This window comes from Pristis pectinata, chromosome 1 (assembly GCF_009764475.1).
Source record: "Pristis pectinata isolate sPriPec2 chromosome 1, sPriPec2.1.pri, whole genome shotgun sequence".
NCBI classification, from domain to species: Eukaryota; Metazoa; Chordata; class Chondrichthyes; order Rhinopristiformes; family Pristidae; genus Pristis; species Pristis pectinata.
Window position 1 is genome coordinate 84,320,865 of NC_067405.1, and position 24,598 is coordinate 84,345,462.

The following is a 24,598-nucleotide window of genomic DNA, read 5'->3' on the forward strand; positions in this document are numbered from 1 at the left end:
GCTGATCTCTTGCCTTTCTGTGTGCTTGATTCCCTTAATGTCTGAAAACTGACCAATCTCTGCCGTGAATGTACTCTGTGACTGAATGTCCGCAAACCCCTGAGGTAGAATATTCACCACCCTCCTGGGTAAAGGAATTTCTTCTCATCTGTCCTGAATGGTCAACCCCTTATTTTTAAGACTGTGACCCCTGGTTATAGACACCCCAGCCAGGGGAAACATTGTCCCTACACATACCCTGCCAAGACTGGTAAGACTTTTGAACATTTCAATGAGACCATCTCCTTCTAAAGAGTACAAGCTCAGTCTGCTTAAACTCTCCTCGTATGACAAATCCATCATCCCAGAAATCAATGTGGTGAACCTTCATTGCACTCACTCTATCACAGGTATATCCTTCCTCATGCAGGGAGGTCAGATCTATAAACAGCATTCCAGATGCAGTCTAACCAGGGCCAGCAAAACATATTTACTCTTGCATTCAAATGTCCTTTGCAATAAAGGCAATTATATTTGCTTTCTTAATTGCTTTCTGTACCTGCATGTTAACTTGTAGTGATTTGCATACACCTAGGTCCTTCAAATACCAACACCTTTCACTCCTGCTATTTTAGAAAAAACTATTCTTCTATTTTATTCAGATAAGTGGATGACCTGTCACTTTTCCATGTCAAATTCCACCTGCCATGCCCTTGCTCATTCCTTTGGCCTGTCCATATCCCTCTCAGCTGCTGTGCATCCTCCCACAGCGTGCACTGGTTTGGAGAGGTGCCTTTATAAAGAACCAAATGCTTGGCTTGAATTGGGAAGGACCTGGTTGTCAAACAGCAACAGAGTGACCTTGTCTTGGCGGTGGAGATGGGCAGTGTGTTTGGGGTGAGCAGGCTGGTTTAAATGGACCACCTTTCACATTGGGAATTGTAACATCACACACTGACAATGGACGATGGAGTTGGCAGGTGAAGCATTGGAATCTGCATTCACTGCCAGAGTTCACTATGTTTCTTGGAGATTCCCTCCTTAATCCCAAAATACAACATGACGCTATGGTTCAATAGATTTCTGACAAATTTCAGTCAAGATCAGATGGCTTCCTAGTTATTTTCCTGTGTTAGTGCTTGACCAGTTGATTAGGCTATGATCTCTTGAATGCTATACTAGAAGGCTTCAGGCTTGCTCCTTCTTTTGGGGTCAAACACTGCTGGGTTTCTCTATTTTTCTGTCTTTATTTTTAAAGAAATTCATAATTAGTCAAAGAATGGCCTGCACTGTGTAACAAGGATTTAAGACCAGAAGGAGCACACCTTAGAATACTTGCCCACCCATGTGGAAGATGAGGAACAGGACAGACAATGACACCTTGGGATTTGTAGTTTTTCTGGGACCACATCCATTAATCAATTTCTTGGGATCTGGTGTTATTGACAAGACCATCCTGAAATGTCCCTGGGAAGGTGGAGGTGAGCTGCTGCCTTCAACCACTGTGGTCCTTCTGGTGAACGTGCTCCCACAATGCTATGGGGAGGGAGTTCTAGGACAGACCCAGTAACGTTGAACAATTGGTGATGTATTTCCAAGTCAAGATGATGTGTGATTTGGGGGAGGTGATGGTGTTCCCATCCTGCTCTTGTTCTATTTATTGGTATAGGCTGGGTGTTTGGGAGGTGCTGTCAGAATAGCCTGATGATTCACACAATAGCCACACTACACTGGGGTGGAGGGAATGAATGTTCAGGGTGGAGGGTAGGGAGCCAGTCAAGTGACTTCTTTGTCCTTGCTGGTGTCGAGTTCCTTGAGAGTCACTAGAACTGCACTCATCCAGGCAAGTGGGAAGTGTTCCATCACACTCCTGACTTGTGCCTTGTAGATGGTGGAAAAGCCTTGGGGTGTCAGGAGGTGAGTCACTCACTGCAGGAGACCCAGTCCCTGACCTTGATACTTTGGTAGCAACAGTGTTTATATGGCTGCTCCAATTGAGTTTCTGGTCAGCAGCAATCCCTGGGATATTAGTGGAGGAGGATGGTGCAGCTGATAGAGTCACAGCCCCACAGCTCTAATGAACTGGATTCAATTCTAACCTCAGGTGCTGTTTGTGTGGCATTTGCATGTTTTCCCTGTGACTGTGTGGGTTTCCCCCGGGTGCTCTGGTTTCCTCCCCATGCGGGTTGTTTAGTTAATTGGCTGGTGTAAATTGCCCCTAGTATGTGGGTGAGGGGTAGAGTCTGGGGGGAATTGATGGTAATCTAGGGGGACTAAAATAGGATTGGTATAAATTGGTGGTTGATGGTCAGCACAGACTTGGTGGGCTGAAGAGCCTTTCCATGACTTGGTGATTCCAGTGCCATGGAATGATGAGGATGGATGTTAGACTGCCTTGTTAGAGGTGGTCATTGCTTGGCACATTTTAGCATGGATGTTACCTTCCTACTTATCAGCCTGTGCCTCACCTCCAGAATTCAGGAAGGCTGTGATGAGGTCTGGAGCTAAGTGGCCCCGGTGAAGCCCAGACTTAGCAGTGATGGGCAGGTTATTGGTGAGTAAATGCCGGTTGATGGCATTGTCAACAATATCCTCCATCACTTTGATGCTAGAGAGTGGGCTGATTGGGCAGTAATTGCCAGACTGGACTTGTCCTGCTTTTTGTGACCAACTTTCCACATTGTTGGGTAGACACCAGTGTTATTGTGCTGGAACAGCACGGGTAGAAGTGCAGCTGGTTCTGGAGTGTTGGTCCTCGGTACCACAGCTGGGACGTTGCCCACACTTTGCTGTATCCAGTGCTCCCGGCCTTTTTTGGGAAGTGAGTTAGACCAGCTCCTGTGACAGTGGGGATCTCAGGGAAGTCAACATGGACCTTCCACTTGGCTCTTCTGTCTGAATGTAGTTGCCAAGTTATCTCTCTGACACTCGTGTCTTGGGCCCTGCCATCACTGAGGATGGAGACGTTCTAGGAACCTCTGTTTAGCTGTTCGGTGGTGGAACTGCAGAACTTTGATTTGTAGCATGGGATCACTTGGCACTGTCCACTGATTTCGCTCTTTAGCGCACATGTTATCCTCCATTACAGCTTTACCAGGTAGCCTTGGTGCTGTTCCCAGCATTGCCCTTCTGCCCTCCTCATTGAACCAGGGCTGTGGCCTGTGTAATGGTGGAGTGAGGGATTGGCGGGGCTGTGAGGTTACAGACTGTGCTGCTGATGGTCCTCCGCCCTCATGGATGACTAGTTCTGGGCTGTCAGATCTGTTATGTGCACGATTATAGTGTCTATAAAAGGACTAAGGCGAAAGGTGGGTGGAGCCAAGGAAGAGCTGGCTGCTTCTCTAATGCTGATCTTAAAGTCTAACTCTGTACAAATTAATGGGAGGAGTAGGATGCACAGCCCCTCAAGCCTGCTGTGCCATGTAAGGTCACCGCTGATTAAGGCAGGATGAGTTCCACGAGAGCCTGTGCTTCGGGCTCGGGCTCTGCCTCCGCACTGAAATTCCTGGACCTTCATTTGACTCCAGCAGTTGGGATTAGGGAGTAAGACTTGGAACAAAAAGCACCAGAGCCTGGCTCCTAACTGTGTCAAGACAGATTGCTGATTAAAGAATACTTTGTGTGAGAGAAGCGATGGGATTACAAGAAGATTGAAACAGTATGCTGCTGCTGGGAGTCTGCTCCACCCTGGCGCTGAGGAAAACCAGAGTAAATAATGAAACAGGGATACCGGGTGCCGAGGGAGGGTTCCCACCCCAATCTGAAGACAGCTCTGTCAAAGTGACATTGTTGTGGTGCTCCGTTCTGTGGGTGGGTGCTGTTAACAGCTGGCACAGATGAGAAATGTGCCTGATAATGTGAGAGCACTGCCAGCGAGAACATTTCACACCATGCTGACAGGCTTCCAGTGGAGCCTGCCTCCTCCTCACTGGATTTCAGGAGCAGGTCACTGTGTCTAATGTCCCAGACCCAACCCGGTTCAGACTTTGTTAAACCAATGGAATCGGCTTCATGCTTGCCTTTCCCTGTGCCAGAGAGGGGCTGGGAAGGGAGCCGGGGGAATCATTGATCTATAGGGCAAGGGCGGAGTTGTGGGAGAGTAGAGACAGCTGGGAAGATGGGTTGAGACAGAAGCAGGGGCTAGAGGTAGAGGTGTGAGAGACAGAGAGTGGGGTGGGTTTGGGTTGGTGGAGAGGAAGAGACTGGAGGTCAAGGATTGTGTGTTTGGGTGGGAGAGGAGATGGACAGAAATGGGAGACGTGAACCAAGCTTTTGCTGTGGAGCAGACAGTAAAATAGGCGGGGAGATGGTTGATGGACGAGCAGGGGCAGTTGGTGGGTGGGTGAGGAGAGGACGGGGGGGGGTGGGGGGAGGCTGGTAGTATTGTTGGTAGGTGAGGGAAGGGGATTATCAAGATATCTGGCGCTGAAATGTCCCTCAGTCCCGCTGTTAGCAACACCTAACACAAAGCCCAATCTGATCATGACTTTCATCCTGCAGCCATGTTAACCCATTTCGTCTTTTCCTATCACAGACATTCCCTTTGTTCTACCCATCACTCCCCCACCTTCTCTGCAACTTGAAACTAACTTGTTCTTCCTCTTTCCCATCTAAGTACTTAGAACCATAGAACAATACAGCACAATACAGACCCTTTGGCCCACCATGTTGTGCTGACCTTTAAACCACGCCTAAGACTATCTAACCCCTTCCTCCCACGTATCCCTCTATTTTAAATTCCTCCATATGCTTATCTAACAATCCCTTGAACTTGACCAACGTACCTGCCTCCACCACTACCCCAGACAGCGCATTCCATGCACCTACCACTCTCTGGGTGAAAAACCTCCCTCTGATATCTCCCTTGAACTTCCCACCCATTACTTTAAAGCCATGCCCTCTTGTATTGAGCGTTGGTGCCCTGGGAAAGAGGCACTGCCTGTCTACTCTATTCCTCTTAATATTTTGTATACCTCTATCATGTCTCCTCTCATCCTCCTTCTCTCCCTTTAGTCTCTCCTCATAATGCATACTCTCCAAACCAGACAGCATCCTGGTAAATCTCCTCTGCACCCTTTCCAACGCTTCCACATCCTTTCTATAATGAGGTGGCCGGAACTGGACAGTACTTCAAGTGTGGTCTAACCAGAGTTTTGTAGAGCTGCATCATTACCTCGCGGCTCTTAAACTCGATCCCGCGACTTATGAAAGCTAACATCCCATGAGCTTTCTTAACTACCTTATCCACCTGTGAGGCAACTTTCAGTGATCTGTGGATATGAACCCCCAGATCCCTCCACACTCCCCAGAATCCTGCCATTAACCTTGTACTCCGCCTTGGAGTTTGTCCTTCCAAAGTGTACCACCTCACACATCTCTGGATTGAACTTCATCTGCCACTTCTCAGCCCAGCTCTGCATCCTATCAATGTCCTTCTGCAGTCTTCGACAGTCCTCCACACTATCCACAACACCACCGACCTTTGTGTCATCTGCAAACTTGCTAACCCACCCTTCTACCCGCTCATCCAAGTCATTAATAAATATCACAAAAAGTAGAGGTCCCAGAACCGATCCTTGGGGGACACCGCTAGTCACAGCCCTCCAATATGAATGCACTCCATCCACCACAACCCTCTGCTTTCTACAGGCACGCCAGTTCTGAATCCACACGGCCAAGCCTCCCTGGATCCCATGCCCTCTGACCTTCTGAAGAAGCCTACCATGTGGAACCTTGTCAAACGAACAAGGTTCCACATGATAGGCTTCTTAAATGTTGTGAGAGTCTCTGCCACTGGGGCAGTTTATTCCAGATCTCAACCTTCCTCTGGGTGGGACCATTCTTCCTCGGATCCCTTCCAAACCTCTTGCCCCTTACCCAAAATCTATGTGCCCCTCATAATTTTGTACACCTCTGTCAGGTCCCCCTTTGGTTTCCTCCACTCTAAGAAAACAGACCCAGCCTCTCCAGTCTCTGATAACTGAAACGCTCCATCCTGGGCAACATCCTGGTGAATCTGCTCCGCACCCCCTCCACTGCAGTCACATCCTTGTCCTGCGATGACCAGACTCTCATATGTTGAGGACAGTGGTAGAGGTTGTAGAGGAGGTTGCTGGAGCTGACGGTGTGTACCCTTCCGATGATCTGCTCTGTCAGCATTTTCACACACCAGTCACCTGCGGCCTTGGGTTGAACTATTTTTGTGTCAGAGGACAGTGTGTCCGGCTCTGAGCTGGCCTGATTGACGGAGCCTGGGATTTCTTCGACTCCTCTGTCAGTGGACTGACTGGCGCAGGATGCCCAGCACCAGGGGGATTGGGTTCCCTTGCAGGTGTGCCCATGAGCTTTGGGTGGTGAGGTGTGTGGAGGTCCGAAGATTTGGGGCATCTGCAGCTTGGAGCAGGCTATGTGTGGTCTTGGGGGTTGGTGGCAGCTGCAACGGGCAGCGTGTTTGAGCTTGGAGCCATCTCCTGCTGTGTCCAGCTCCACCAGCGGCTGGCAGAACGGATTTGCAGTGCAGAAACAGCCTGCTCTGCCCCTGACTATGCTCCATCACTACCCCTCACTCCCCCCCCCCCCCCCGTCTAACCCTTTCTCTCCTTTCCTCCTGAGTGTTTTGGACGTTAAGGGAATCGAGGGATTTGGGGTTAGTCGCAGGCTCATTGTCTGGAGAAGTCTGGCAGCTGCTACAGGCCAGTTGTTCTGTGCACCTGGTGAACAGAAGGCCACATTATCCATTTATTGAGAGTTGAAAGGGATGGCTGTGGTTTATGTACAATGTCATTACTTCAGCTCTGCTGATTTTTTAAAGGTCCACAGTATGTTCAAAAATTACTGGCAAGTAAATTCAAAGGAAATCCAAATGTGTTTTTTAAGCACATCAAGAGCAAGAGGAATACTTGGGAAAGGGTAGGGCCTACTGGGGTCCTGAAATGTCACCCTTACCTAAGAGGTAAGGCTCTTAATGCACACTTTGTGGCTGTCGTCACTGGAGAGTGGGGCCATGCTAATGTTGCAGTTCAGTAGGAAGTATTGGATGACCAAACATGGTAAAAGTGAACGTATTAAGGGGTTTTGTACGTTTGAAAATGGATAAATTGCCAGGCCCAGATGAAATGTATCCCAGAGTGTTAAGTGAAGCAAGGAGGAAACTTTGGAGGCACTGGCTACAGCAGTGGTGCCAGAGGATTGGAGGACTGCTGCCATTGTACAGTTGTTCAAAAAGGGAGGAAGGAATGTAAGTACACACCTGTGTTGGGTCAATTATTAGACTCTGTTCTAAGGGACAGTATTAACCTGAGAAAGGTACAGGTTAATCAGCAACAATCAGCACGGATTTGTTCAGGGAAGGTTGTGTCTGACTGACGTGATTGACCCTCCTTGTTACCTTCTCAGAGAATTCAGTGAGGCAGTGTTTACTGCAGTCTGTGTGGATTTTAACAAGATTTTTATCAAGGCCCTGTGTGTCAGACAGATCAAAGAAGTGAAAGGGTATGGGATCCGAGGGAGAGTGGCAGACTGGATCCAAAACTGGCTCAATGGCGGGAAGCAAAGGGTTTTGTGACCACTGGGTTTTCATGGGGCCTGGTACCTGGTCCTGTGGTTTTTATGGTGAATATTAATGATTTAGACCAAAATGCAGAGGGAATGATGACGATGTTCACAGAACATATGGTAATTCCGGTGTAGCTGACAGTGGGGAGGAAAGCTTTGTTGACTGCAGGAAGATGTAGGTGGTCAGGTCAGGCAGGCTGAAAATGGCAAGTGGAATTTAATCTGGAGAAGTGTGAGGAACAACGTGTGGAGATGTGCTACAAGGTAATTCGTAATTGGTTTATTATTGTCACAGTGAAAAGCTTTTTGTTTGCTTGCCATCCAGACAGATCATTCCGTAGAAAAGTACATTAAGGTAATAAAAACAATGCATAAAGTAGTGTTACAGTTGCAGAGAAAGTGCAGTGCAGGCAGACAAATGAAGAGCAAGGACCATGGCAAGGTAGATTGGGAGATCAAAAGTTTATATAAGAGCAGTGAGATTCTTTCCTTTATTAGCCGAGGCATTGAATACAAGAGCAGCGAGGTTATACTAGAACTGTACACAATACATGTCCGGCTACAGCTGGAGTCCTGTGTAGAGTCCTGCTCACCACATTACAGGGAAGATGTGATTGCACTGCAGAGGGTACAGGGCAGACTTAAGAGAATGTGGTCAGAACTGGAAAATTGTAGCAATGAGGAGAGATTGAATAGGCTGGTGGGGGGGAATGTGGGGAGGAGAGGGGAGTCTATTAGAACAGGGAAGATCTGATTGAGCTGAAGTGATGAAGGGCAGAGACAGTGAACAAGAAGGGCATGTTTCTCTTAGCAAAGTCTCGGGACGCAGGGGTTGAGATTTGAAGTAACTGGTGGAAGAATCCGAGGGGACCCCTGTTGTAACAGTGCAGTGTCTCTCCTCCTCTCTGCACCCTGACGAGAGGATGTCATTCCTCCTGGGTGTTGGCCCAGGAACAATGGAGTCTGGGGCAGTGAGCTCCGGATTTCCCCAGCCATTTCCTTCCATTATTTCTCAGCGTTTACACTGCCATTCCCTCTGCTTGCCTGCTGCTATTGTTGGCGATGAGTGACTACATCCTTCTGTGAGGTTTAGTTTCTAAATAAAGGTTAGTGCAAAAGGCTGGGACTGCCAGGTGTGGTTCCTACTGTATCCTAGCTCCCCCAGCCTCCTCCCCACATATCTCTGCTTTGGAGAAAGAAATTCAGGGGAATGTCTCATCAGAGGTGGGCCCCAACTCCTTTTGTACTTGTGGACCCTGACCCCGATACACGTTCCTGACCCCCTTCCCTACCCCTCACGACCCACCTAGTAAATCTATGGGGTCTGGGCCTAGGAAGGTGCCCCTGCCCCCCCCCCCCCCCAGCTTTGTTGATGTTCTGGGTCAGGGAGTCCCACCACTCTCTATGCACTGAGTGCACCCTCCTCCCTGCTGTGAACAGCCGGGCTGGAATTTCAGGATGTATTCTGGTCCCCTCTTCCCTCTTCCCTGCCTGTTCCACATAGGACACTTCAGTCTTCCCCTGCACTTTATACTCCAAGGTGTCCAGGTGGGTCGGGGGTGGGACCCACAGCCGTAGTCACGTATGGTCACACTGCAGACTGGTCCCTCCAGTCTGCCTGGCATCCACATTCCTGCAGACGTCTGAAGGAGACACTGCCTCTGCGTCACACACGGTGTGACACCCACAGACATTACTGGTAGATGGACTGTGTGGTGTTGCAGGAAAGACACAGTCATTGTGAGCACAGTAAGGTTCCACCTTGCCGCCCTGGCATCTCCTAGCACCCTCAGAGTAGCAGGCCGAGGAGGTTGGTCAGCCCCTCAAACTTCCCGTTGTCACTCACAGTATACCGCCTGATCCACCTCGTCTCCAAAGCACTTCTGTATCCACCTTGGATTCAGATAGCATGGCTGCCAGATTCAGGGGCTCTGGTTTGGGGAACTTTTGTTTGTAAGTTGGGGTGGTTGTGCCGGATTTGGACCGAAGCAGGGAGTGGTAGGATGCTCCCTCTCGCAGAGTGTGTTCTCTGGTTGCCTCTGCTGACTCCACTGGTTTCCCTACCCTTGTTTGTGTACACGGTCACCTACATTCCCCCAAAAGGACTTCGATGAGGAGAGTTTACTACTAGTTCTAGAATTAATTAGTTGATGTCAAACAGCCCGACTTAACTCCACCCACCCTCTTGGGGGTGGGAGAGAGATATCTCCCCCCCCCCCCCCCCCCCCCCAATCCCTCTACTAGTTAGTTCAAATCTCAGTCCGCTGGTTACTGACCTTTCCTATTTACTCTGCCGAGGTCCCTCATCCTCCCTTCAGCCTCCTCTGTTCTGAAGAACACCCCTGCCGCCCCCACCCAGCCTGTCCAATCTCTCCTCATGGCGACAATTTCCCAATGCTGGCAGCATCCTCGCACAGCTCCTCTGCACCCTCTCCGGTATAATCGCAGCTTCCCTGTGATGTGGTGACAGGGACTGTACGCAGTACTCAGACCGTGTTGAGTACTGATGGTATTTGTGATATTTTTAATCACGAGGATATGGACCTAATGCAGGCAAGTGGGGTCGGTGTTGTGCAGTGGGGCCTTTGCCTTGCAGATGTTTAAGGATAGGCCTTGACTGATTCAGTGAAGGAGTCAACAATGTCATGGAGTTTGGCACTGAGTGTGAGTGTATGTAAGCATCAGTGAGTGAGATTGGTTCTGGAGCAGACGATTGCCTTCAGTTTAGGGGGAATGTGACAGGACTGTAGTGGGTGTAGGGGAGATGTACAGAGAGTGCTGGGTTGTGAGGAGATGCTGTCCACACTAGAGTCATCTTGCCTGGAGCGAGGGAGATGGGAGAGGTTGAATTAAGGTGGTGGAAATGATGAGAAAGCATGGACAGGATAAATGGGAAGGAGGGATTCCTCCTTGGTCGTTAACTAGGGGCAGTTTTAAAATAACTGGTGGAAGTTCAGAGGGGAATTGAGGAATAGTTTTACCCACTGAGTGGGACAGTTGGGGGGTGGTGGGAAGTGGTCTGGAACCTATAGTCTGAAAGGCAAAAGCCCTCACAACATTCAAGAAGTGTCTTGAGCCCTCGAGGGGCGGCCTTAAGCTGTAGGGTTAGGGACTGAGAACTGGGAAATGGGATTGGCGGGAATGTTCTTTGGCTGCCGAAAGGCTTCCTCCTGCATCGTAAATGTCTCTGATCCCATGTGGTATTGGGATCTTGCTGTGCTCTTTGGTGGCCATGTTGCCTGTGCTAACAAGGTGACTAGAACTTCAAATGCCTGATCTTTTTTAAAAAAAAATTGTGGGTAATTTCTGAGTTTACAAAACGTCCCGTTTAAAAGAAAAAATACAAATAGTTATCTGACGTGGTGGGTGTTGGAAATTGTGAACAAAGGCAGGTGGTGCCAGCATACCCAGTAGGTCAGGCAGCGGTGGTGGGGAGAGGGCCCGGGCTTACAGCTGGCAGTAGCCCTAGGGTGCCCTGGGGTCAGTGGGCTGGCTGGGTTACCTGGCAGGAACTCGCTGAGAGAAGCACCCCCCTACACTCCCTCTCGTTCTCACCCTCTGCCTCTCCCTCTGCCCCAAACTATCACATTTTAAAGGACATCAACCATTTATCAAAGACAGAGGTGCTTGTAACCAACTAAATAGGCAAACTCCGAGAACTTTGCAAAAGCCCCAACTCACAGCAGTTAGTGTAGGACTTCGGGGCTGTGGTCCTCCCTTGGTAGGTGGTGGAGAAAGGGCCTCCCCCCCCCCCCCTTACCCCAGCTGGGCTGGAGGGGGGTTGCCTGATGTGCAGTTGTTGTTCTGTCCCTCACGTGGTTGGGTCTTGGACATCCCGAACACAGCAAGAGAGGGAGACGGAGGAGAGGTTGAAATAAGTTGGGGGAAATGGAGAAAGCATGGACAGGATAAATGGGAAGTGTCTCGATGGGCACTTGAAGACTGCAGAGCTAGGGACTGAGGATTGGGAAATAGGATCAGCAGAAAAGCTTTTGGGGCTGGCGTAGACAGGATGGGCTGAAAGGCCTCCTATCCTGCAGGAGGAGGCTTTTGCCAGTGTAAATGTCTCTGATCATATGCCATAGTGGGATCTTGCTATGCCTGAGCTAATTTACACAGCTAGTTGAAACATTGCCAAGCACCAAATCCAGGCCATCAGCGGAAAGCCCAGACTTCTCTGGCACCGGGGCAGGCAACATCTGGGCCAGCCTGCTGGGTCGAAGTCTAAGAGCTGGCCAGGGAGAGCGGTTCTGCCTTCACTGTTCCTGTTGGAGACCAGAGTGTGCTTAAAGGCAGGGGGTGTTTTAAGAGGAAGAAACATTGAGGTTTTAAAATGGGAATAGTTGGCTTCAATGTGCTTTGGAAGTGGGAGTGGACTGAGGACTGTGTCCGTAGGTAGTTGTGAAGAATCCATCAATATGCAGGGCAGCCTCTGACTAGGATGCTAAAGGCCGAGATGGGGTTCACTCTGAGCAGCTGCCTAGCTCTAATCTACGGGCTCTTCCCAGGGATGCATGCAGAGACAAACATCAGCTGCAGAGACAAACATCAGCTGCAGAGACGAACATCAGTGGCTGCTGGCAGATTGTCAGCTAGCTGGAACACACACTTTGAAACCTGAAACCTGTTGGTCTTCCAGTGTTAGGAGATGTTTCATAAGGGAATGTTGCTGACTGGCACACTCCAGGGTGCAGGACTGCGAGGGGTGTACTGTGCAGCCTCTGCAAAGGCTTTGCAGGGAAGGACCACAGTCCTGCTGCCACTGGGCACCGAGAGGCTGGGTCCTGTCTAACAGCCTCTCGAACACCTGATGGCTGTATTGTTTAAAGAGGGAGCACGAGCAGCATTCGTGCATTGCCAGAGTATGTATTGCTGACACAATGAATGTAGAGTCATAGACATACAGCACAGAAACAGGCCTTTCAGCCCAACTTGTTCATGCTGACCAAGGTGTCTATCTGAGCTGGTCCCATTTGACCGCATTTGGCCCACATCCCTCTAAACCTTTCCTATCCATGTACCTGTCCAAATGCCTTTTAAACACTGTAATTGTACCTGCCTCTACCACTTCCTCTGGCAGCTCAGTCCACATACCCACCACCCTCCGTGTGGGGGGGAAAAAAAACCTCCCCCTCAGCTCCCTCTTAAACCTTTCCCCTCTCACCTTAAACCTGTGTCCTCTACCCTGGGAAAAAGACTGTGACCATCCACCTTATGGGCTGTCCTCATGATTTTATAAACCTCTATAAGGTCACCACCTCTTGGCCTCCTTTGCTCCAGGGAAAACAGTCCCAGCCCTATCCAGCCTCTCCCTGTAACTCAAGCCCTCCAGTCCCAGTAACATCCTTTTCTGCACCCTTTCCAGCTTAATGACATCCTTCCTATAATTGGGTGACCAGAGCAGCAAACGGCTCACCACAATTTGTGCAGCTGTAACGTGACGTCCCAACTCTTGTACTCAGTGCCCTGACCGAAGAAAGCAAATGTGCCAAACGCCTCTTTCACCACTCTGTCTACCTGTGTGACCACTTTCAGGCAATAATGTATCTGCACGCCTCTGTTCTACAACACTCCCCAGGGCCCTGCCTGGAGGGGTGCTGAATTCTATTGTACTTTCTGTGTAGTTATTTTTGAAGTAAGAAAGGCCTCTGACTGACTGATGCTCCTCTTGCAGCTGAGAAGGTGACGTCGCTGGGCAGGGACTGGCACAAGTTCTGCCTGAAATGTGAGCGCTGCAACAAGATCCTGTCACCGGGCAGTCACGCTTCGGTGAGTAACCCCTCCACAGCAATGCCCGAGGGAGCAACAGGCCTGGAGAAAGGAGTGCCTGCCCTCAACTGTACCCCCAGGCACATGCAACCCATGTCCTCCCATCACGTGAGGCCATTCAGCCCGTTAAGTATGCTGGCTCTCACAGCAGTCCCATTTCCCCACATTTCTGTCTCGTCTTACCAACTCCTACCCCCGGTTCCCCCCAGATTCTACCACTTACCTCCACACGACAATTTTCAGCAGTCGGTTAACTTACCGAACTGCACATCGTTGGGATGTGGGTGGCGGGGGGGAGCCAGAGCACTCGGTCACAGGGAGAACATGCAAACTCCACACAGACAGCACTGGAGGTCAGGATTGAGCCCGGATCTCCGGTGCTGTGAGGCAGCAGCATTAACCGCTGCACGGCAAGGCCAGCACATCCTGCCCACTGCTTCTCTATGACAGGCGGACTGTGGACACGTCCGTGTGGTAAATACGGCTGCCACCCAGCCTGCCTCTGGAGGTTAGTCTGGTTCCCAAGCCCAGCCAGCTGTGGACTCGGGTGGGCAGCAGCTGGTTCCCAAGCCTGGCACCACCCACCTCTCTGAATGTTGGGAAAGAAGAAAGATTGGCGTTTCGTCTGGTGACTTCCGTGGTCCCAAGGAGAACTTCCATACTGTATGAACAGTCATAGTCGTGGTGCCGTTAGCACAGAAACGGGCCTTTCAGCCCACTGACGCCATGCCAACCATCAAACCCCCATTTGCACATATCCTACACCAGTCCTGCTCACATTCCCCTCGTGTCCACCACTCACCCACACACGGGGAAACTTAGAGCAGCCAATTACCCCATCAACCCGCACGTCTTTGATATGTGGGGGGGAAACTGGAGCACCCGGGGGAAACCCAGTAGTCACGGAGAACGTGCAAACTCCACAGAGACAGCACCAAAGGTCAGAATCAAACTCGGGTCACTGGGCCTGTGAGGCAGGGGTTCTGCCTGCTGCGCCATAGTGCTGCCCTGTCCCTTCCTGTTGGGACCTTGGTGTCAGATGACGTGTCCACGTTAGGCATCTCTTGCAACAGGACACTGCCCCCTTCCATCAGCGGGTCTTCACAGGGAACCATTTTCTGAGTGCGCTCAGCATCTTCCTTTGGTTTTGGTTGCTCTGCCACCCTGAGTAGTGATGGACAGAGTCTGGCACGGAGTGTGTGTGATGTGTGCAGAGTGCGGAGCTGTACCTGCAGCTTCTCCCTCTCCGCTCTGGAGAGAGCACAAGCCTAGTGTAACGATGGTGTCTGAACACGAGCTGGGTAAGCTCTGCTTTCCTTGCTCTGTACTCGAGGTCCTGTCTGTTAAGGAGCCGTGTGTGCAGCTGGAGCCTGCTGATCCCTGGTGCTTCCTGAACATCAGTCTTTCAGGGTCGCTCCTGGCTTTGGGAGGAGGGAGCCGGTTCTGGGGACTGGATTGTGGAGCATGGATCTCATCCAAGTGACAGAGTGATCCAGCCAGCACTGGGACAGGGGTGGTTAATGCAGTGACCACCCCACCCGTCTCCTGCAGGGGTTCACACCAGCCATATCCACTGTCCTCTCTGTTTTATCACCTCCAGTCTTTTCCTGTGACCCTGTTCCCTCTCTCTGCTCTCCCACCCTTCCAGAGTGCCATCTGGATCACAGCCCCTCCCCACGTACATGTCCACCATTCACCTCCAGCACTTTTACCCATGCTTCAAAGGATTGCTGGCATGGTAGTGTAGCAGTTAGCATAATGCTTTACAGCACCAGAGACCCGGGTTCAATTCCGGCCACTGTTTGTAAGAGGTTTATACGTTCTCCCCGTGTCTGCGTGGGTTTCCTCCCACATTCCAAAGACGTACAGGTTAGAAAGTTGTGGGCGTGCTGTGTTGGCGCTGGAAGCGTGGCGACACTTGCTGGCTGCCCCCAGAACACTCTACGCAAAAGATGTATTTCACTCTGTGTTTCGATGTACGTGTGACTAACAAAGATCTTATCAGTTCTCAGTTCCTCTGTGTAGTTCACAGCTACACAACCATGTGTACTGGATCCCTGCCCTGACCCCCTCTGGAGTGGATCCCCACCCTGACCCCCTCTCTGTATTGGATCCCTGCCCTGGCCCTCTCCCTGTGGAGCCGATCCCGCCCTGAGCCCCCTGCTTGTGGGGGTGTCCATAAGGTGGACGGGAGCTACAGGTTGGTTGGATGGGTGCTGCTGATGAACACAGTGAGCCCCAGGCTGTGTGTGCTGAGCAGACAAGGTGTTGGGCTACTGTCGGGGTCTGGGCTGAGCTTGGATCCAGAACGACCAGTGGTTATGGGTACAGTGGCTGGGTGGGAGTGGAAAGGTGTGGGTGGGGAAGTGGCTTGGAGACCAGCTTCCTTGAGGTTGGGGGGGGGGGGGATGCTGGAAGGAAGAGGCATCACATTGAGGATCAAGCTGAGGTAGTGGGCTGCAAGGTGCTGGGTGGTGGTTGACCAGGGCCTCTAGTGGAGGACCAGGGGTTGGGGACAAACCAGACCCTCGGCACGCCAGGGGTCAGGGGCCAGACCCTCGGTAAGAGAAGAGTTAGGATGTAGGCCTGGGGTTGGGGGGGGTGTGGTGGTTGGCAAGGTTGGTCTGGTGGAAAGGTGGGGTTTAGTGTGGGAGAGGGTGTCCCAAGGAAGGGAGCCAGGGGCTTCCCTGGTAGGGTCCAGTCCAGTGCTACATGTGACCACATCAGGAGTCTGCCCAAAGCCAATCCCTCCCAGCACAGCTCTGTCTTCTCCCACAGTGCTACAAAGCCAGTGGGCAGGTTCCAACGTCATCCGTACACGGCAACAGGAACTGGCCCTGGGTCTGTAGGGGTGGCTCACGGCCAGACAAATGTTTCCAGAGTGACACTGGGCAAAAACTTTCGAATTAGGGAAGGGTGAAAGGAAACAGCCTGCTCCTTCACCATCGCTGGGTCTAAAGCTCCCTCCCCAGCAGCATTGAGGGAGCACCTCCACCTGAAGAACTGCAGTGGTTCAAGAAGGCAGCTTACCACCACCTTCCCTCGGGTGAATGGGGATAGGCAGTAAATGCTGGTCTTGCCATTGTTGCCCAGAGCTCCTGAATTAATAATATAAACTAAATCCTTCCTGAAGTGTATCGTCCAGAGCTGAGCCCATTAGCTTGGTTGGGACCTCACTGGTGGTGCGTAAAGGCTCAACGTGAAGCCTTTGCTTTTGTAGTTTGTGCCTGTTTTGTTTTAAAACAGGATGTAACAAACATGACTTCTCCAGGCATGAAATCCAAGCTGTCAGGAGAAATGGATTGTTGACAGTCCTTCATATGCAATGTTAGCAGTGGTGTTAACCTGCTGGCAATAAGCAGGGTGCGTGCTTATGTAACTCATGGTGTGGGGATTGCCGTGTGACCAAGTTAAACCTTCAGTTTGCAGTGCACAGTAACTTCTGGACTTGTTTGTCTGTGAATAGCTGCAACACCTTTGGATGGTTCTATTGTCCTGTGAAATCTTTGTTTACATGCACAGTGCGCCCCACCCGGGGTGAATAACCTGCTCTTGGAGCCAGCTTTTAAGTGGAAATGTCCAAGTGAGTTTCTGATCAGTGACCCACGGGATATTCATGGTGGGGGACTCGGTGGTGAGGGGGACTCTCCTTAGTTGGAGGAGGTCATTGCCTGGCACTTGTGCGCCGACTGTTCGTTTCCCTCCAATAGATGCTGTCTGAGCTGTTGAGTTCCTCCAGTGTTTCATGTGTTGCTCCGGATTTCCAGCATCTGCAGTCTCTCGTGTCAGTGCACGAATGCTCTCTGGGTCTTGCTGTGTGCGTGCATGGACTTCTTCAGTTACTGAGGATGGAACACTCTTGACTTGCCTGAATGGGGGCAGGTTTAACAAATGTCCGGAAGCTCAACACCATCCAACACAAAGCAGGTCACCCACCACCCTAAACAGTCATCACCCTCCACCACTGGGGCCGTGTACTGTCTGCAGAAGGCATTGCTGGTACAACACCCACATACTCCCACAGCGCCTTCCAAACCCACCACCTCTACCACCGAGGATATCGCGCACATTGCCACCTGAACAAGGCAGTGAGAGATATCCCTATCCTGAGCACCAGGACCTCAGCCACTCACCAGCCATCACTCAGGGCAGGGAGGGAAGGGCTCCGCACACCGGCCTTGCCAGGGACGCCGATACCCCGGGGAGCTGGGGACATGGGTGTTCCAGTAGTGCCCTCGGCTTGGAGGCTGCACAAGCAGTCTGTCTGAGGTAGAGGGGTGGGTGGAGCAGTGGGGAGAACTGGTGGGGGGAATGTGATCTGTCTGGGGGAGATGTAAATAGATGAGTGAGGGGAGGGGGGATAAAGGGAGAGGGAGGGAGACTGATGGGATGTTGGCGCTGCTGGAAATTTGCAATGTGGAGGGAGGGATGGGGGCGCGGAGCAGAGAGAATCGAGATGGGAGAACAGGGAAGGGAGGGAGAGATGGTGGGAGTGGAGGGGATGGGGGTGCTGTGGGTGGGGTTATGAGCTACTCTCACTGCCTGTGTCCTTGCCTCACAGCATGACGACAAGCCCTACTGCCACAAGCCGTGCTATGCCACCTTGTTTGGACCGAAGGGTAAGTGTGGGCAGCTGGGGTTACCCGGTATAGGGGCACGGAGCTGGAGAGGGAGGGTGGGCGACGTGGAGAGAACCACTCCAGTGACACCTCCTCCTCTCCCTCTGCCCCTCCTCCCCCTGCCCCTTTGCCCCTCCTCTGCCCCTGCCCCGCCTCCACCACCCCTCCTCCACCCCACCCCATTCCCATTGCATGTGTCTCCCAGATCCTGATTCAGTAGTTATACATAGAAGCAGTCCTGTGGTATGGATAACATGACCAGTTGTTCCCCCCAGCATCTAGAGCTGGTGGGAAGTGGGCTTTGGAATTCACCCTTGGTGGAGGATTGCTTGCAGATCTCATTCCTCAACATTCCCTACTGTAGAACTGGGTCCAGTTGATCAGGTCCCCAGTGAGGACACTGTGGGGGAGATCCTGATCTGTGGGTATCACAGGGCTGTTCCTCACCTTCCCTGGTGACATGACCCCCCGCACTGCATGGGGATGGAGCTATCAGCGACCTGGGGATGGCTCTGCTGTGACCTTGCAGGTTGTACCCACCTGTAAGGCTTTACAGCACCAGCAACCCGGGTTCAATTCCAGCCACTGTCTGTAAGGAGTTTGTACGTTCTCCCCGCGTCTGTGTGGGTTTCCTCCAGGTGCTCCAGTTTCTTCCCACATTCCAAAGACGTACAGGTAAGGAAGTTGTGGGCATACTATGTTGGTACCAGAAGCGTGGCAACACTTGCGGGCTGCCCCCAGAACACTATGCAAAAGATGCGTTTCACTGTGTGTTTCGATGTACATGTGACTAATAAAGATATCATCTTATCTTGTTCACAGGTGTCAACATTGGAGGTTTCGGCTCCTACATCTACGACCAGCCCCCTCCGTCCTCGGGCACTCAGCCCGCCCTGGTCCCCGAGGACCCAGTGCCCAAGGCAGCCGTGCTGAAGACAGCAGCCCCTGCCCGGGGCCCCAGCAAAGGTAGGAAGGCCCGTCTCGGTGCCGCCCATCGCCACTGATGGCGGCTCTTCGTGTCTCTGCCCTGCTCGGGGGCGGGTGGGGGGAACTGTTCAGTGCTTCAGCACTGGGGTGTCAAATTCAACCCCCCCCCCCCCCGACCCTGCCTGCATCATGACCCCACCACCGAACATTGGGCACAGGCACCCCCAGAGGCACCAGCCTCCCCCTCCGGCCCCTCGCCCTCCCCTCTCCCTCAACCCTGCACGGTTCCCTGACCCCACCCAGCCTGCTTCTGCTCTCTTCCCCAGCTCCCACAGCAGTGGGTCCCATCAGTCCTTTGTTCTGGCTGCTCTTGCCCCACAGGACTGTGTCCTCCATTTCTCTAGCTCTTTCCCACCTACACCCACAACACCTTCGTGCCGCTGCCTCGCGGCACCAGAGATCCTGGATTCAGTCCAGACCTCTGGCCCTGTCTGCGTGGAGTTTGCATGTTCTTCCTGTGACCGCATGGGTTTCCTCCCACAACCTGGGTTGGTAAGTTAATTTGCCACAGTAAATTTCCCCTAGTGTAGGGGGACTTGGGGGGGAATCGGAGAGAGTTGATGAGAATTGGTGTTAATGGATGGTCGATGGTCAGCATGGAATCGGTTGGCTGAATGGCCTGTTTCCGTGCTGTATGAACTTGATTCTTATGGTGATTCAATGGATACCCTGAATGTGTCTGTACTCCTGGCCTACTTCACAGAACCCTGGGATGGAAGGAAGCCATTCAGCCAGTTGTCTGTACTAGCCCTGTGTGGCAACAATGCATCCACTCTCCACAGCCCTTCAGGTACCTTCCTTTCGAGTACTGACCCAGCTCCCATTTGAATGTTACAGTTTAATCAGCCTCCACTCCCACCTCCAGCGGTAGGTGCCCAACCTCACCCGCCCCACATGTAAGGAAGTTTCCCTCCAGCCACGTGTGGTCCTTTGGACGGTCACCCTCATTGTATGTCCCCTGGTTCTTGATCCCTTCCCCAGAGGGAACAGTTTCTCTGTGCTCTGTCCTGATTTCAAGCACCTCTGCCACATTCCCTCACAACCTCCTCTGTTCCAAGGAGAACAACCCCAGCTTCTCCAGTCTATCTGCCGAACTAAAGTCCCTCATCCATGGAATGATTTTGTTAACTCTTTCCTGAAAGTGTGGTGCCCAAAACTGGCCACAATAGGTCAGAGTTCATTGTCATGTGCACAGGTAGAATGAAAAATTTGCTTGCAGCAGTATCACAGGCACTGAGGTACAGTCAGCACAGAGAATATAAGTTGTACATAAATTATACAAGACAGCAAAGAGAGGGAGGACAATGAAACCTTAAAGCAAAAGAACACAATCAGAGACAAGTCCATGGTAGTGCAAAAGGTGGTCCGTAGTGTTTCATTGCTGAGGTGGGGTTAGGGTTGTGCAGGTTAAGGTCAGCTTTAAGAAGATGGTTGTAGGAGAGTAGCTGTTTCTGAATGTGGTGGTGTGGGACTTCAGGCTTCTGTACCTCCTGAATGGCGGTAGCAATGAGGAGAGGGCATGACCCGGATGCTGGGGATCCCTGATGATAGGTACAGCCTTCCTGAGGCAGTGCCTCCTGTAGATGCTGTCAGTGGTGGGGAGGGCTGTGGCCATGATGGACCGGGCTGTGTCCACTACTTTCTGCAGCCTCTGGTGTTCCTGTACGTTGGAATTGCCGTACCAGGCCATGATGCACCCAGTCAGGATACTTTCAACAGTGCATGTGCAGAAGTTTGTTATAGTATTTGGTGTGATGCCAAATTTCCTTAAGCTTCTAAGAAAGCAGGACCAGTGTCTTATAGAGGTTTATCATTGCTTCCCTATCTTCCCTTTGTCATTTTGGCCCATCCTGCCCCACACTTCCCCAGTAGAAGCATGCCGCCCAAAATGTTGCCCTGTGTCCCTCTCTTTTATCAGCTGATGGATTTGCTGTGTTTCCAATTTTCCCTCTAGCTTCTCATGTAACCCAATAGGAGGTCTGTTTTCATCCCATCCAATTCTTGGAAACAAATGAACAGAAGGCAAGATGAATAATGGATTTTTCAAGTCCCGTTACATTCCAAAAGTGCTGGATGCACCTGGGCCATCTCACTGTCCCCTTGAAAGGTTCTACTATTTTTGGCATTCTTGAGTTCCTGTAGGAAGCCAGGAGTGGTATGGAATATAGTTAGGAAATCATTCTGGCTTCTGACAGGAAAACAGCACCTACAGTCAGGAGTGGTGTAGTGGTAGCTATGTTACTTGGCTAGTAATCCATGTCCCAAAGTCATGTGGATTGGATAGATCGGGAATTGCCCCTAGTATATCCGTGGGAGGGAGAGTGTTGGGGGCGGGGGGTGGTGGAAGAAGGAGTTGGTGGGTTTGTGAGGAGAATAGGTAACAGGGAAAATGACTGGGGGAGTGGGATGTCTCTGGGCCGGCACGGACTCGTGAGCCAGAATGGCCTCGGATTCCTAGAGTTATACAGCACGGAAACAGGCCCTTCGGCTCAGCTCATCCATGCCAACCAAGGTGAGTACCTGAGCCAGTCCCACTTGCCTGCATTAGGCCCATGTCCCTCTAAATCTTCCCTATTCAAATGTTGTTTAAACGTTGTAATAGTACCCACCCCTGCAGCTTCCTCTGGCAGCTCGTTCCATATACCCACCACCCTCTGTGTGGGAAAAATTTGCCTCTTTAAATCTTACCCCTCTCACCTTAAACCTGTGCTCTCTAGTTTTAGACTCCCCTACCTTGGGGGGTGGGGCGGGGGGGGGTGGTGGGTGGAGTGGAGAAGACTATGGCCATGCACTTTATCTGTGCCCCTCATAGCTAACCTCTGTCAGGTCACCCCTCAGCCTCCTTCGCTCCAGGAAAAACAGCCCCAGCCTATCCAGTCTTGCCTTGTAACTCAAGCAATCCAGTCCCAGTAACATCTTTGTGAATCTTTTCTGCCCCCTCTCCAGCTTGATCACATCCTTCCTGTAGTGTGGTGACCAGAACTGTACGCTTTACTCCAAGTGTGGTCTCACCAATGTTTTGCGCAGCTGTAACATCTCTTGTACTCAATGCCGTGACCAATGAAAGCAAGAATGCTACCAACCTTCTTCACCACCTTGTCTGCCTATGTACTTGTAGCCCTAGGTCTCCCTGTTTAACAACACCACACATGGGCCCTGCCATTCACTATGCAATTCCTGCCCTGGTTTAACTTCCCGAAATGCAGCACTTTGCATTTGTCTGTTAAATTAGTAATTGGTTTATTGTTGTCACATGTACCAAGATGCAGTGCAAAACTTTGTCTTGCATGCCATCCATACAGATCATTTACAAACATAAGTACATCAAGATACTACAAGGGGAAAAGCAATAACAGAATGCAGAATATAATGTTACACTTACAGAGAAAGTGCAGTGCAGGCAGACAATAAGGTGCAAGGGCCATGACGAGGTAGACTGTGAGGTCAAGAGTTTAACTTTATCATACAAGAGGTCTGTTCAAGAGTCTTATAACAGCAGGATAGAAGCTGTCCTTGAACCTGGTGGTGAGTGTTTCCAAGCTATTTCTGCCTGGTGGAAGGGGGGAGAAGAGGGAATGACTGGGGTGGGAGGGGTCTTTGATTATGTTGGCTGCTTTCCCGAGGCAGCGGGATGTGTAGACAGAGTAAATGGAGGGGGGGCTGGTTTCATGATGTGCTGAGCTGTGTCTACAACCCTGCAGTTTCAGGCAGAGCAGGTGCCATATCAAGCCGTGATGCGTCCAGATAGGATGCTTTCTGTGGTGCATCTATAAAAGTTAGTGAGGGTCAACAGGGTATGTGATGAATTTCCTTAGCCTTCTGAGGAAGTAGCCTTGGCCCACTTTCCTACGAGGAAGTACAAGATGGCTGGAATGCCCTTGAAACCTTTCTCCATTCTGCTTCCCATTCCCCCTTTATAGTTCCCTGAAACCCTACCTCTCTGACAGCCTTTGCCTGCCTGATCCTCAGCACCAACCTTTCTTTGACAGTGAAGGGGTTTAGGGACCTTTTACTGCTTTAAGGTTACAATGCCTGCATGTCATTGAAGTGGCAGGTAGCAAGTTCAGCCGATAGTGAACTAACTAGCCTCTTCCTACCATCCTCAGCCTCGAGCATGACCACGTTTGCCGGGGAGCCCAACATTTGTCCGAGGTGCGAGAAGAAAGTCTACTTTGGTGAGTCCGTTGCACAGTTCAGGCAGCCTGCCGACTTCAGCGTTGACCCCACTCTCCCTGCTGAGGGATGGGCTCGGCAGGAGTGCGTAGAATCCAGCCCAGGGCTGCAGCTCCGTCTCCCTGGAGCCTGAGCTACCGGGGACACATACTTGACTTTGCTCCTTCATCTGGGCAGATCCCCCTGCCTGCTTTGGCCTTGACCCTAGCTTGGGAATCTGGCTGACGCTGAAAGGGATTGGTTGTGTAAAGCTGCCACCTTCTGTTACTGTCCACAGCTGAGAAGGTGACGTCGCTGGGCAAGGACTGGCACCGCCCCTGCCTGCGGTGTGAGCGCTGCAACAAGACCCTGAATCCAGGTGGCCATGCAGAGGTGAGTGGGGTTTGGGGGGGGGGGGGGGGGGGGGGTCGCACTAGGGCAAGCCTGCAGTAGAAGGTTCAGTGCAAGTTGCACCAAAGGCAGGGTCCTGGGTCCCAGGTCCCAGTACAGCCCTTGCTCCTTACTCTCCAGGAGTCAGCTGGAGCTCCAAGGTAGGGGGCATGGAGTACCAGCCACAGAAAGGGGCACAAGACCCGTGAGCACGTCAGACCAATGCATGTGTCAGACTCATTGCAACTGCCAGTGAAGAGCCAGTAGACGGCAAGAAGGTCAATGCAGAGCCAGTGGTGTTTAAAGGCAGTGCTGGTTGATCCTGGGGTTGTTTGGAGTGTTGGCTTGGCCGGCACTGCTGTGTTCCCTCACCTCCAGGTGAAGCAGCAGCAGGCAGACCATGATTGTTTAGCCTGTGGTCTTGTGCTGCTACACAGTGTTGGGGGGGGGGGGTGTCAGATCCAGTTATTTCTGAATCCGCAGGTTCTTTCAGGAGTCCAGGAATGAGCTGAAGACAACTTGGTGCTTCACAAAGTTTTATTGGAAAAGTTTAAAACGAAGAAACAGTCACAGAGCACATGGCACTAGCTTTACTACTGGGAGATGTGCAGAGACAAAAGGAACTAAAATTGAGGTAGGGCTGGGTGGGGGGGGGGGGGGCGGGGGGGGGGAAGAGAACAAGAGAGTGATTAACAAAAAACAACACCTTTTATACCTGGGATAAGAGGTACTCCTTAGCTAACAATAGTCCAGTCAGGAAATCTATAGATACATGTGGCCAAACCAACCAATGAAAAAACATATTCACCTGATGGATGAACCAATAAGCTAGGAAGCGGCCATTCCTTGTACAGCCACTTGAGGTGTATTAAACACTATAAATGTTAAAAAAAAAACTAATTAAAACAGTCGAATCCAACAGGGGAGCCCCGTGGGTCTCTCAGTTTCCCAGGATCCAGCTACCAGGCCCTCCTGTTCATGTGGCTGGCATGCATGGTGGCAGACATGGGCAGGCTCCACATTTCATGGCAAGCTGTTCTGCAAATGTGCCATCCCTCATGACCTGCAATCTGCTCTTTGTTCTTCTAACATGTTTACATTGTTAGAACACGCAAATAGGAACGGTTAGCACAAACTCAGCCTCTGTT

General features: G+C 51.4%; 1 protein-coding gene across 1 annotated transcript in view; it reads left to right on the forward strand.

Moving 5' to 3' along the window:
- Positions 1-24,598, forward strand: part of LOC127568823 (cysteine-rich protein 2-like) — a 44,314-nt gene that overhangs the window by 9,555 nt on the left and 10,161 nt on the right. The window contains exons 2-6 of the mRNA XM_052013023.1: positions 13,208-13,302; positions 17,864-17,921; positions 18,744-18,887; positions 23,015-23,083; positions 23,359-23,453. Coding sequence (XP_051868983.1) covers positions 13,208-13,302; positions 17,864-17,921; positions 18,744-18,887; positions 23,015-23,083; positions 23,359-23,453 — 461 coding nt within the window. The remainder of the gene's footprint in view (positions 1-13,207; positions 13,303-17,863; positions 17,922-18,743; positions 18,888-23,014; positions 23,084-23,358; positions 23,454-24,598) is intronic.